Source organism: Taudactylus pleione, unplaced genomic scaffold (genome assembly GCF_031769625.1).
Source record: "Taudactylus pleione unplaced genomic scaffold, aTauple2 ptg000041l, whole genome shotgun sequence".
NCBI lineage: Eukaryota > Metazoa > Chordata > Amphibia > Anura > Myobatrachidae > Taudactylus > Taudactylus pleione.
Window position 1 is genome coordinate 75,710,760 of NW_028284443.1, and position 15,535 is coordinate 75,726,294.

The 15,535-nt window shown below is 39.0% G+C and overlaps 1 protein-coding gene across 2 annotated transcripts in view; it reads left to right on the forward strand.

Moving 5' to 3' along the window:
• The first annotated feature begins 287 nt into the window (after positions 1–287).
• The window catches only part of PCDH9 (protocadherin 9), a 42,380-nt gene continuing 27,132 nt past the window's right edge, over positions 288–15,535 (forward strand). Inside the window, exons 1-2 of one of the 2 annotated variants that reach the window (XM_088457360.1) lie at positions 288–1,308; positions 1,944–5,109. In XM_088457360.1, the coding sequence (XP_088313486.1) occupies positions 2,077–5,109 (3,033 nt within the window). In that variant the 5' untranslated portion in view covers positions 288–1,308; positions 1,944–2,076. Of the gene's footprint in view, positions 1,309–1,943; positions 5,690–15,535 lie in introns of those variants that run through there. The other variant, XM_088457352.1, reaches the window with a different exon arrangement.

Below are 15,535 nucleotides of genomic sequence, written 5' to 3' on the forward strand. Positions count from 1 at the left end.
TTCCTGATGGCTGTCGTTTGTTGTCTGCAAGACCGACCTCACCGAGCCTGCAGCCTGTGAAGCATTCTGCACTGGCCAGCAGTAGCACCGCCTCTTACCCCAGCATCGAGCTGTGAGCGACGCCAGCGAGAGCTAATGATAATTAAGCCTCTTTCTGTCTGCCAACCACATACTCCTATGCATCCAACCACTGGGCTCTGGGCGGCTCTACGCAAAGCTCACACCCTCCCTTTGGGTTTATTGAGAGTTATATGAAGAAATCCAGTTCAGAGGGAAAGGGAGAGAGGGAGGGCTACCTAGTGCACGTCTATGAGAGGGATAATATAAAGAGGGGAGAAGAAGAAGAAGGAACACCTTGCCATCTCAGAGCGATTCGTTTGGGGATTTCTGGCAGCCCTGGCCAGCAGCATTACTCCCACTCTGACATTTGCCTTGTTGCCAAGTTTCACACTCGTGTTTTATATATGTGTTCCCTATTAATGCCGCTGCTGTGACAGATGGAAATACCGCACGCTTCTGCTTCATGGAAAATAGAACTGACTTGATTTACCCAACAGGATCTGGTCCCCTTTACATGTCTGACTGTCTTGGAGGAACACATGATTACCGGTGGCCCCAGCGGAGAGAATGATGGATAATTTAACTGAGCAATGAGCATTGTGCTTGGAGTTGCTAAATCACCATCCGGGAAAAACACATTTTAAAAGAGCTTTCTTTTTCTTTTTTTTTCTGGTTTATTATTCACAGACTGGTTGTGTTTGTAATTATGCCAGTCGCTGCTGGATGGATTCCTAGATGCCCAGTACCCGGGCCGCTAAACCAGGGGACGGATGGGAAGTGTGAAGTTTAGCATGGTTGCCTTTTATTCTGTGCTGTCCCTGTGTTTTTGCTGTATCTTGCGAGTATCTGTAAATCTTGGTGTGAGGGCGCCCTTCTAAAGCACTGGCTGCATCTCTACCTGCCTGTATCACCCTGCTGGAACTAATCCCAGGCATCAGCCGCTATACAGCCTCATGCAGATGAGATTAGTGCCTAGAAACTGGCCAGTTCACGCAAAGTCTCTGCTAGGAGTGCTTGCACCCATGTAATCTGCAGTTAGCAGAGCATCTCTGCAGGAGCCTTGTACTTTACCTGCATTAGTAACCAACAGTATTTATGAGTTTTAGCTGAAAATAACATCCCTGGGGCAAACATTTTAGTACTAGACTGCGTATTTTCGCCATCAGAAGGAACATAAATGTCCTGATACCTTGTATTGCTCACCCGTGGCTACGCATAACTCGCATCTGGACTGGGAACCACTGGCTTGTAAGTTGAAAAACCTCAATTCATAGTAAGTGAAAGGATGCTCTAGACTTGCCATACTGGCAGTAAAATGCTGACATGATATACAGCCCAGGTATTGTCTATTAGTTATCAGGGATTGCTAGTATGTTCAGTGGTTACTGCTGCAGCGTTTGTATCCTATTTTCTGGCTCTACATATCATAGTATTGTACTGTAGTACCAAAGACGCAAGGAATAGGCTTCACTGAGGGAGATGACTCTAGAGTTGAGGCAATGAAGCACAAATTGTATTTGGCAGCTGACAGTGCAGTTACAAGGAATACTGGTAAGGACTTAGGATTTTATTGGCAACAGTTCTACAGATAGATGCATGATGTGAATGTTACATCAGGCAGGGGGATGATTAGAGAAACAAATGTGTGGGAATAACATATTTGACTTAATGAGGAAAAACTAGTCTGTTGTATTCTGTGTACATGCAAAGTCTTGCAAGCCAGTGTTGATAAATTAGACCTTTTTTATTTTGCAGATGAGAATAGTCATGTTGAGAGCAGACACTTTTTGCATGAGTACTAATGTAATGTTTTGTGTATGAATACATATATAGACTTTCACTGAATGAAACAAATTTGTTTGTTTGTGTGATTGTGTTGACAGCTGCTGGCTCCAATTAGAAATGAGATGTAAGGCATCTTGCAGTCCATGCACGCCTCCTCTTGCAAATCGGCACCATTTCTCAGTGACAACACTTAAATCCTAAAATCCAAGAAAACAAAGGAAGCACATTATCATGGACCTAAGGGATTTTTACCTGTTGGCTGCTCTTATTGCCTGCTTAAGGCTGGATTCTGCAATTGCCCAAGAACTTATTTACACCATACGAGAGGAACTGCCTGAAAATGTACCAATTGGAAACATACCAAAGGATCTGAATATCTCACATATCAATGCTGCCAGTGGGACGAGCAATAGCCTAGTATACAGACTGGTTTCTAAAGTAAATGATTCTCCTTTGGTCAGGGTGTCCAGTAATGGAGAGATCTTCACAACCTCCAACAGGATAGACAGAGAAAAACTATGTGCTGTGTCATATCTTTCTGAGGAAAATGAATGTTTCTTTGAAATTGAAGTAATTATTCTCCCCAATGACTTTTTCAGACTTATTAAGATCAAAATAATTGTTACAGATACCAATGATAATGCACCTATGTTTCCTTCAACTGTGATTAATATCTCTATTCCAGAAAACACTCTTATAAACAGTAGGTTCCCTATTCCATCCGCAGTGGATCCTGACACAGGTTTCAATGGAGTGCAGCACTATGGACTTTTAAATGGACAAAGTGTATTTGGACTGGACATTGTTGAGACACCAGAGGGGGAGAAATGGCCACAGCTTATAGTGCAGCAAGTTCTGGACAGAGAGCAAAAAGACACCTATGTGATGAAAATCAAAGTTGAGGATGGTGGAAACCCTCAAAAATCCAGCACAGCTATTCTTCAAGTTACAGTAAGTGATGTAAATGACAACAAACCAGTATTTAAAGAAAGTCAAGTAGAGGTCCATATTCCTGAAAATGCTCCCACAGGAACTTCTGTAGTTCAGTTGCATGCAACAGATGCAGACATAGGCAGTAATGCTGAAATCAAATATATTTATGGTGCACAAGTGACATCTGCTACCAAAAGACTTTTTGCTTTAAATAACACTACTGGATTAATTACAGTTCAGAGACCATTGGACAGGGAAGATACAGCAGTTCACAAGTTAACTGTCTTAGCTACAGATGGCAGTTCCACACCTGCAAGGGCAACTGTTACCATTAATGTGACTGACGTGAATGACAACCCACCTAACATCGATCTCAGGTATATTATAAACCCTATCAATGGAACAGTATATTTATCAGAGAAAGATCCTACCAACACCAAGATAGCACTTATAACAGTCTCAGATAAAGACACTGATGTCAACAGCAAGGTCATCTGCTTTATTGAAAGAGAAGTACCCTTTCACTTAAAAGCTGTTTATGATAATCAGTACTTGCTAGAGACTTCTTCTTTGTTGGACTATGAGGGCACCAAAGAATTCAGTTTTAAGATAGTTGCAGCTGACACTGGAAAACCCAGTCTCAACCAAACAGCCTTGGTGAGAGTGGAGTTGGAGGATGAGAATGACAATCCTCCAATTTTTACCCAGCCTGTAATTGAGCTATCAGTGTCTGAAAACAACCGCAGAGGTCTATACTTAACTACTATCAGTGCCACAGATGAAGACAGTGGGAAGAACGCAGACATTGTTTATCAGCTTGGCCCTAATGCTTCTTTTTTCGATCTGGACCGGAAGACAGGAGTTTTGACAGCCTCAAGAGTTTTTGATAGAGAGGAGCAGGATCGTTTTCATTTCACTGTCACAGCCAGAGACAATGGCACTCCTCCACTGCAGAGCCAAGCAATTGTAATTGTGACTGTACTAGATGAGAATGATAACAGTCCCAAGTTTACACACAACCACTTTCAGTTCTTTGTATCTGAGAATCTACCAAAGTACAGCACAGTTGGTGTTATTACAGCTACAGACTCAGATGCAGGAGAGAACAAAGCTGTAACCCTTTCAATACTTAATGACAATGAAAATTTTGTGCTTGATCCATATTCCGGTTTGATTAAGTCCAATGTTTCTTTTGACAGAGAACAACAAAGTTCTTATACATTTGATGTTAAAGCTGTAGATGGAGGGCAGACTCCACGTTCCTCCACTGCAAAAGTAACAATCAATATAATGGATGCTAATGATAATAGCCCTGTAGTTATCTACCCTCCATCCAATACATCATTTAAGCTGGTGCCTCTTTCAGCCATTCCTGGCTCTGTGGTTGCAGAGGTTTTTGCTGTAGATATTGACACTGGGATGAATGCTGAATTAAAATATACTATTGTAAGTGGAAATAACAAAGGTCTGTTTCGAATAGATCCAGTGACAGGCAACATTACTTTAGAAGAGAAGCCTTCTGCAGCAGATGTGGGCCTCCACCGTCTTGTGGTCAATATTAGTGACCTAGGATACCCTAAGCCTTTGCACACTCTGGTATTGGTGTTTTTATATGTCAATGAGACAGCTGGGAATGCTTCCTACATTCATGATTTAATCCACAGGACTATGGAAACTCCTCTAGACAGGAATATTGGGGATAGCAGTCAACCCTACCAAAATGAGGATTATCTCACAATTATGATTGCCATAGTGGCTGGTGCCATGGTGGTCATTGTTGTCATTTTTGTTACTGTCCTTGTCCGGTGTCGACATGCATCAAGGTTTAAAGCAGCCCAGAGGAGCAAGCAGGGGGCAGAGTGGATGTCACCAAACCAAGAGAGCAAGCAAAATAAGAAAAAGAAAAGAAAGAAAAGAAAGTCTCCTAAAAGTTCTCTTCTGAACTTTGTTACCATAGAGGAATCTAAACATGATGACACTGTTCATGAACCTATCAACGGGACAATTAGTCTTCCAGCCGAGCTGGAGGAGCAAGGGATTGGACGCTTTGATTGGGGTACAGCTCCCCCAACCACCTTCAAGCCTAACAGCCCTGACCTAGCTAAGCATTACAAATCTGCCTCTCCGCAGTCTGCTTTTCATCTGAAAGCAGATACTCCGGTATCAGTGAAAAAGCATCATGTGATTCAGGAACTCCCTTTGGACAACACCTTTGTTGGGGGTTGCGACACCCTCTCCAAACGCTCTTCCACTAGTTCAGATCACTTCAGTGCCTCAGAGTGCAGCTCCCAGGGAGGCTTCAAGACAAAAGGTCCCTTACACACCAGACAGGTAAACGAGCACTTTTACTGGTCTATAAGTACTGCATACAAGTGCCCAATCAACCAGTATTAAAGTGCCAGTATGTCTTCATATGGTCTTCTTGGCTTGCTCATGTTACTTAGAGGGAAAAAAAATCAACCCCTTTTTTTCACTGAGTAGTGTAAAAATTCTGATGACTCAGATGTCTAGAATATATATGCATATATATGTGTATGCATATATACTTATGTATATTCTTGATTGTATTGTACTAAATGTGCATGTTAATTTTCACAGCCCCACTGTTACTTTTACACTAAAACAATAAGAAGTGTTCCCCAGGACTTTCTATTTTCACAATGAACATGTCACCTATGTTCCACCGTGCAGCCTTCAGAAGATTGCTTTTAATGTTTTTATTTCAGGGACAAGAATTAAAAGGTCACAAAAAGGGGTTAACTTTTTTTTACTCTTACTGAGAAATAAGTTGATGTATTTTGCATAAAAATACAAATTGTGAGAAAATGCATGACTGGGTGCAATTCACATCTGAAGAAATTGAAATTGTGTTATTTTGTTCGTTTTTTGTTTATTTTTTTAAATATATATTTATAAGTAATGCTAAAACATTTTAATGAACACGTGCTTGTAGCTAAATAGATGTTTTATGTGTACTTATAAGTGCTATGCCTTTGCTAGTCTCTCTAGCTGCACAATAGGTTCTTAAGCTATTTTCTGTCCTACAAAATCACAAAATGAAATAAATTGTCTATAATGATTCTTTAGATGATCTCTTTCTTGTGTAAATCCCTCTTTAAGTAAAATTCATGACTTTGTTTAAAGGAATCACTTGTCTTTACCTTCTGGGACCTAATGTGTAGGGACTACATTATAAAACATGAGATAGTAGTATCTTGAATGTATAAGCCTACAGGGTTATAGATATGAATTGCCCCCAGGTTTCACATATGTCATATGGAAAAGTTTAGCTATTATGTACAAATACTGTGTTGGAACTGGTATCACTGAGTATTTACTGTATTATGTGTGTTCCTATAAAGCAAACTTAGACTTTGAGGAAATGGATTTATTCAAATAATTAGAGCAAAATTATGCAGAACAAAATCAATCCATTGTAAATAGTTCTTCATCTAAGTAAAGCAAAAGCAATCTGTCAAAGCTCATTTTAGCTGTGAAATTTGCCATCTAAAGAGGGATTAGTGAGCAGGGAAACTCATATTTTACAAAATCCAGCATTAGCTTTCAGTCCAATAATTCCCTACTAATAAAGATTTAAATGCAGAGCTGTCTAATTTATTTCATTGAGACCTTTCTGTTGCCTCTAAATTAGACGGATAGAACAGCCTGTAGATGGCACTAAGGTACTATGTGGTCTATGCTGGCTCTATGCCAAGCCTGCAGTGTATTAGAGATGGGGGGGAGAGGAATAGATGAGACTGGCTCTACAGCCAAAGAAACCTTTTATTTAATGACAGTTGCACTGGAGCGACCAGTCCTTGAGTTTGTAAAGCAGATACAGGATGGATAGGGTGTACTGCACCAACTTTCTAATCTTCATTTCATATCCCCAATATGTAATGGAACTTCTGGCATTAGGCCTTAAAAACTGTGGATGTTTGACAGTCAGTAGTTGGTAGACTTGAAAGGCATAAAATGCAGAGAGTGATGATTCACAGCTGACGGAGTCACTTGGGCTCTTGTCATGTTTTTAGTATAGATACTATAATTGTACTCTAACATTTCCTATAATATATATTATATTAAGTTGCAGTCTTATTAATTGCTGCTTCTGGAGTTTGATTGTTCATTAAAGTAAAATTTATCCATATTGCTACAATACACATGCATATAAATCGCATACCACACACATATTGTTTCTTCATAGTTTAGATTGTTCTAGGACTTATGCACGAGCTTCAAGCTCAGGCACCAAACTGGCACTACAATAGTGGTCTTAAATATTGATGATGCATCCTGTCTACTGCAGAAAAAACAAAAAGAAATTACGATCTTTAAGTTACTTTGGGCAACACTTGACTTCTTTTCATTCTTTATGTATAAAGGGTAAAAAGAGATTTGATGGTTACTGTATTAGTAATTAATTTCCAAAGGATCTATTTTCCCAGTACAGCATTACCATATCAGGCCCGCTTTATTGACAGCCGTTTTATTGTAGCTAGAGGCTTTACAGTAAGCTGTTTATTGCGGTTCCCTAACGCTGTTGACAGCAATTGGGGAATTAATTTTCTTGCCCCTGGTGAATTTTCTTGGATATAAACAACAGATGTTAAGATATGTAACAAAGACCCATTTATATGGTACAACTATTACATAGCTCATTCCAAGCATTCATTTTCTGAACTGTGAGTTTGGGGCGTAAAACTCTGGCACATAAGTTGTTATGACTGGTGCTATGTTTCCTTATGTCCAGTGTCAACACAATTCTAAGCTTGATGGGTTCACATCATTTTGCCTGTGTGTGTGACATCAAGAGCCGAAAACAAGGCTATATGCAAATACATCAGATATACTTATAGAAAACTAAAATATGCAAATATAATTCTGATCTCATATTTGTTGACAGATGTTAGACTTACATTTTATTTGCTAAATCGGCATTGCAGCACTATTTGTGCATGATGCATTCAAAATCAGAAAGGAGTACGTTGCTCAAATCAAATATGATTTTCCAGCTGCTTTTTATATATATATATATATATATATATATATATATATATATATTTATATATATATATATATATATATTATATATATATATATATATATATATCATTGTTTCATAAGTAATAATACGTTTGCTCAGATAAGCCAGCTGTAAGAGATGGTTATTTTTATAACTCTTATCTAACAGTAGCAGCGTTATATATAAAGCTTAGTGCAACAGAATATAGTACAATTTATTATTGAATGAACTACTAAAGACACTAACAGGAACATGTACACGCTGTCCTAGTTCTTTTGTTTGTTGTCTTCTCCCTACAAAAGTCTATGTACTGTAGCTGTGCAAAAATGAAAGGCAAAACATTGTTTAGGTTGCACTCATTTAACCCTCTTAGAGCTCAACATGTTCCTGTTGCACTGAGTGAAGTGAGTGTTTTTTATGTCAAGGGATGTAAAATAAAAATTGCTTCTACGGTTGTATAGATGGATGTCTCACTGGAGATTAGCATAAACCCTTGTGGGATGTCAGGCCCTTGGTATTTAGAAGGTTAACAGTTATTGCTGATCTGAAAAATAGCAAGTTATATGTTACTGTCAGTAATTGTTATTTGTTTATACTCTGAAGTGCCAGCAAGTTCACAGTTCACAAAGCTAAAATAAATTGCCTTTCTAATACTATAATTTTGTTTGTTAATGTAGGAAAATGTCATATGTAACAGCTCGGCACCATCCTGTTTTAAACGTAGGTGACATATTGTAAATTGAATGATGAAAGTGTTTAAAATAATAATTTATTTTTGCATGCAAAACTGTCTTGGCCATTATTTTAAAAAATGTTGTTATTTTAATTAATTTTGAGTGCCATTTTCTCAAGGTAAATGGAAGGTCACATCACACTTTCATACATGTCATGGATAAAATCTAAAGCTAGGCAATAATAGTGAGCAGTAATTATTATTAGGGAGGACATTTTTAGGCTGCCTACAAGATGACTTGCAACAACGGCCAGGGTCAAAGATCCATTGTTCAGGGTATTTTATCATTATCTATGTTTTTGGGCAAACTCAATTAAGCTCAAAGTTCCATTTGAGACTTATGTGGTGCGTCTGCGCAAGATGTTACTGGTACTGAGCATTGCTTATTTGTACAAGCAAAAATACACTATGCTTTCAGTACCATAATATCTGGAAATGTGCTCATCATCAAGTGAGGTTACAACTGGACCTCGCACTTAATTGAATCTGTCCCTTTGATTTGCTCTAAAGCTGCATTACCCCATATGACTAACCTGTACTTCCCTTTGCTTCAGACTGCGGAATGCTCTATGCAGCTGTTGTTCCAAGTGCTCACCCATCTCACAACTGTATGACACTGCAGAGGGGGTATGTAATAAGGATGATTAGTAAAAATCTGCAGTCATGGAGACTGCAGCATCTGATTGGTCCATACGTTCACCCTTCACCCCTCACTCCACATTTCAAAGTAGAAAACTGGAAAGTACTGTCACTTAGGTGGTAATGCAGTTTTGCATCTTAACACTTGGATATCTATTGACGATGACAATGAAAATAAATGCTTTAAATATGGCTAAAATTGCCCATGTAGGGGGTTAATTCTTTTTGCCGCGAGTTCTCTGCTGGTGCAAGTAAGTAAGTAAGGCTATGTACCGCACTTATGGTACTTCTGGACTCGCTGATTGTGTTCGCAGCCTCATAGGGCTGCATACAAAAATCTGCAAGTCCAGAGCAGGATGAGGCCGTGAGGGGGCGGTGATGTTGCTGGCCTTTCTACGCTGTTTCTGCAGAAACTCGCCACCTAATAGGATTGACACAATAATGTTGAATTTATATTTGTTTCTGGATTTATCCATAAGAAACAGTAAACAGTTTTACAATACTTACAAACAACATTTATCAACCACAAAACAACTTGGAATATTTAGAAAAACAGCAACAAAAATACTGCAGCTCTTGGTAAACATTTTCTTAGTTTATTGTAGAAAGGGAAAACAAACAACAGATAACAACTGACTGTGGGTTAAGCTGGGTACACACTTTGCAGATCAGATAATTGCTACAATCTTTGTAGCGATTATCAGATAAATGAGCACCCTGTATACAGTGAGTTATTTTTAGCTCAGTGTGAGCTTTCTTCAAGGGAAGTGGGAGGTCTGAGATTACAATTCTGAACTCTTGATCCAATCATTGTACAGTAGGTGGTATACTTACTAAAGTGTGGGTTTTAAGAAATGGAGATGTTGCCCATAGCAACCAATCAGATTTTGCAACATTTATCTATCACCGTCTAGAAGATAATAGCTACAATCTGATTAGTTGCTATTGGCAATATCTCCACTTCTAAAAAACCTGCACCTAAGTAAATATACCCCTTGGAGCATTTGAAGCCAATATCAGCTGATCAGCCCAATAACTGTATAGATGTGTACCCAGCTTTAACATATTATTTTTACTGACCAATTTTACTAAACAGTTCATAATGTTTTGCATTTCCCAGTTATTCTACATTTCAATTATCTTTGTTAAATTAAATATCTGACATTAGAAACGGCAAACAAATATTGCTTTGCTAGTTATATATACTTGTAGTAAGCAATAGTAAAGCAAGCTAGGGAATACATACGGAAGACCAGCAGTCGGGATGCCGGCAGTCAGAAGACCTACAGCGGCATTCCGATGCTCAGAATCATGACAGGGGCTCAGTAAGTATGCTAATCCTCCCCCCTTCATCCCTAACCCTAACCCCCTTCCTGCATCCTAACCCTAACCCTCCCCCTGCCCTTCACAGCCTAACCCTACCCTCCCCTTTAGTGCCTAAACCTGACCCTCCCCCTTGGTGCCTAACCGTAACCCTCTCCCCCTGCAGCCTAACCCTAACCTCCCCGATGATGCCTAAACCTAACCCTCTTCAGCCCCTAACCCTCCCTTTCCCTTCCTGCATCCTAACCTTAACCCTCCCCCCCAAAGCCTAACACTAGCCTCCCTATTAGTGCCTAAACCTAACCCTCCCCCTTAATGCCTAACCCTAACCCACCCGGGGGTGTCTAAACCTAACCCTCCCTACCTGCAGCCTAAACCTAACCTCCCCCTTCCCCACGGCCTAAACCTAACCCGTCCCACTATACTTACGTTCAGGATGCTGGCTGTCGGGACATGGGCATCGCAACTGATGTCGGGATTCTGGCCGCGGATCAGGATTCCAATGCTGGTATTTCGACTGCCAGCATCCCGACAACTGGCATCTTAACTGCATCCCATTTATAGTAATACAGTAAATGTATGCTATATAACTATATAAACTATTGGTTTCAATGTAAAATTACAACTGACCAGGATAATGAATGCAATGTTTGAATGAAGAAAAACAATGGATATACAATTGCGTTTGTAGGCGCAGAAGAAGCAGTAAATTGTGTACACTACATTAAACTATATAGAAAGCTAAAAACAATTTGCATATTTTTCAGTATTACCTACTCTAAATGTAGATAATTTCTTTATATTCACTTATACAAACTATTGTATAATACAGTATTACCAATGCTTATAAATTCCTCCACCCACTCCCAATTATTGAAAAATCATCATAACTTATTTCTACTTTACAGTGAAAATTGCAATCAAAATTTATTGTTACCCAAAACCTCCTTCCCCATCTATTACACCCCTTGTGAATTTTGTCATTCTGGGTTTTCTTTATCAACTCATTGAATTATCTATGAGCCTAAGGCTGGGTACACAAGTAAATATTTTCTGTCCAACCATCCAACTTGTTGATTGGTTGGAATGAAAATCTGGTAACGTATGGGAGTAACTGATGATCAGCAATTTGCTCCTAAATGCCAGAAAACAGATGAAAATGGTAGTCAGACAAGTTTGTTAAATGTTTGATCTAAACAATTTGTTCAAACAACAGTTTTTGTCCATTTTCCTGCATTTGGGAGAAAAATGCTGATTATCATTTGCTTTCATACCTTACCAGATTTTCATTCCGACCAATCAACTAGTTGGATGGTTGGACAGAAAATTTTTACGTGTGTACCCAACTTTAGGGCTCTATTCAGCAATATTTTCAATATTGGCACAAATATTTATTTTTTTATTTTCTCCAAAATATTCTCCGCTATGCAGGAATACACTTCTCAGAGATAGCAGTTGCTTTAACACGCTGTCCTTGTGAAGTCCCCACAGGCAGTCTTTTCGGTGGTCCAAAAAGACTGTACTGCACTGTGCATGCCCCTTCTCTGTTCATATATAGTATATATTTATATGTACCCTATATATATAGCTCATACCAGCACGTGTTAGCTCTAAATTCATATTGCTCCCTCCAACACATTTTTCTCCATCTCCCAAATGAGGGGGGGGGAAGCATGAATTCAAGGTAGACAAGCATCGGGAAGAGCTATGTATATAGTGTACATATAATTTTACACATTTATGTATATATGCATTTTTACAAAGCTGTGTAATTACACTGCCAAGAACACTGACAGTGTAATTACCAAATGAGGGGAGGCAAAATAAGTGGGCGGAGCTTCATCCAGTTGCAGGGACTGATTGGACAAGATCCATCTGCCCCTGCAGTTTTCAGCTGAAATAAGGATTTTTCTCCTATAACGCCATTCTCAGATGCCATTATATAGGGTAATCCTTTAAGGATTTTTTTTTTACGTTTCTCTGCTACCTGAGTAGCAGAAAAACGTTAAACGCTGTAAAGAGCAATGGCTTGCTCGCTACAGTACGATGTTATAGGAGTCTGGCATTAATGGAGAAGATAATTTTGTTATCTTCCCTGTTAAGACTTTCCTACATATATTCAATTAGAAGCAAAAAGTCCATTGCCAGACTTTTCGCCGTCTTCGCTGGTTTCAGGTGCAAAAAATTATTGCACGCGTTCCTGCGTATCCCCATATTCAATTTGAAAATGGAGAAAACGGGACACGGTGAAACGCAAACAGGCGAAAAGATCAGTCAGTTTTTAGGAAATAAGCCTGACACCCCCTAAAGATGCTCTGACATGGGGGTTCACTATGGGTACCCCCAAATAGCCCTGCTAATGGCATTAGGGGTTTTTAAAAGGTCTCAATAGGCGCTTTTTTAGCGTCTTTGAGCAAGTGGTGAAGAATAGCATTTTGCTACTTTTTTGAGGGAAAACAAGTATACCCATCAAATTTGGGGTACATGAAAATGGGTGCAAGCATATTTTATAGTTGCTAAAGTCAAGCATTAAAAAGCACCAAAAATGCACCTTCAGCAAACACCTGCAATCAAAAATACACCTCCCCCATACTTGCAGACCCCCAAAGGCTATTTTGCTAGTTTTTGAGTTTGTACCCCAACTTTGATTTTTTTTTGCCCATTTTTTCAAAGTGCTTTTTTGGGGTGTCCTTTGTGGGGTTTTTTGTCGCAGTTAGCATCAGGCCGGGTGTCCAAAGGGTGCAGGATGGTTCCTGCAACATTGCACCCCTAAACCCCAATTCTACACTTTTTTCTGCCGGGTATTCATATGTGAAACTTTTTTGCCTATTACTTTGCATTTCGTTATCGCGCTGGCGAAAAGATGCTACAATTGAATATGGGGATAAGTTTAAATCGGCAAAAATGATGTCATCGGCGAAAAAGTATCGCTGAAACTGACTTTTCACTTCTAATTGAATACGGCCCATAGCTGGGATATTTAAATCATGCAGATATGTTTGTTTCCGCTTGACTTAAGTAAAATTTTGCTTGCTGAATAGAGCCCTAAGTGAGGTTAGAGGAAGGTTGCTGAAGAAAATTGAGCCAATATTAATGTAAATAAATATTTATAGGTTTGGCATCACATATTCTGTAGTTGTGCCACAGGTAGAAATCAGATGGCATTTCCATTTTCCTTTCTATGTGCTGTGTAAATGTTAACTATATTGTTGCTGAAAAGTTAACTGTACATATGTAACATGCAAAAAGGCTCCCTAACTCAGAGCTCTTTGCTCCTGCATACAAGTACCTGCATACAAGTCATTATAAGTGTCCAGGAAGGAAGCAATGATGCATGAATGCAATATCTGAGTTATATCAATGTACTTCTTTCAACACATGTTGTGTCGTTCATTAAATGGTAGAATCCTGTAAAATTTAACTTGGAGTATTGGTGTGCCATTGATCAGAGCCCTGTTGTCTACTCTGTTCAGCCATGTTTTCCTACATTCTCTGTTTGTCTCACACACCTAGCTAACAGCAGTGGCTGTGCGATGCTTGAGTGGGGGGTAAGAGATGAACCACAAATTGTAGCTTTTTATTGTCCTCCCCATCTGCAGCTATTTTACAGTGGTGAGCTTGTTGTCTTTTGCCAGTTGGGTGGTAATACAGCTTTAGGCTTGTGGGTTCCCTGGGGCAACCAAGTTGTGGGGAAACCAAGCCACACAAATACAGTATACACACACATGAACACATACAAACACACTAACACATATACATTACATACACAAACACATAAATACACATAAAAACCTACATACACATAAAAACAATACACATACACACTTACATGCAGGAGCTTCTGGTTGCTCATGAGGGTGGGCAACTTACAGTATTTGCTCCACCCCCATGTTGGCAGGTGCACTAGAGGTGGGAGCCCCTCTGTGTGTGGGGACCCCGGGCGACCACCCCTGTCGCCCCCCTTAATCCGGCCCTGTTTATACTTTATAGTCAACATATTTTAGGATTTTGTAAATCTTAAAGTGATAGTCACTGGTGCTATTGTATAACAAATAGTTTCAGTAATTACTGTGCTCTAAACTCTGTGTAATATGAATATATCAGTATGTAATTGCAAAGCAGTGTATTATAGTGTTCTTTTTAATTCATAAATAAACTTTATATTGGTAGTGTTGTTCCAAAATTGTCTATTTATAAATTGTATGTTTTGCATAATTTCTGTCAGATTAGCAAAAACAAACAAAAAACGTGAAATGACAACTAAAGTATGCATGGACTTTTGTTGGAGTTTTTTATGCAATTTCTTTCTATAATCAAGGATAAGCCTAAAACCAGTATGCAATGAAAAGCATCTATATCAAAAGCAGATTTATAAAAACTGGGCTTTTTAGAACCTTCACATTATGCTAGTGTTTCCCAAACACGTTTCTCAAGTCCCCATTAATATTATATATATTGTGAATATCCATGCTTGGGCACAGGTGGTTAATTCAAAATGACAAAGGTGCTAATAAAGTTATTTGTACTCAAGCTTGGATACCTTTAAAATCTGAGCTGAAATGGGACCTGAGGAGTGAGGACTGAGGAAACACCGCTTTAAGTTTAAGGATGAATACTTGAATATATGTATATAGTAGTAGAAGCTTTGCACCAAATTTAGAAACATTATGCACAATGCAGAAACTGATTTGTTGGAATTAGCACTTTTACTGTAAAGACAGGGGGGTATCCAATTAGCGGCGATAACCCGTTTTCTGCGGTGAAAACTTTTCTACAAAAATAGATATCGTGCTATCCCAGAGGTTCCCAAACGCGGTCTTCAAGGCTCCCCAACAATTCAGGTTTTAGAGATATGGATGGGACAGGTTTTTTAAACATTGCAGGTGCAAGTGACAGGTGTATTTTTAACATTTGAAAAAGAATGTCCTATAATGGCACAAAGATATACTTACATCCATTTTAATGTACCCCTAATTTAACTACAGCATTTATTTTGGCCAAAAAAATATTGCTTTCTATAGTTGTTTCACTGTTAG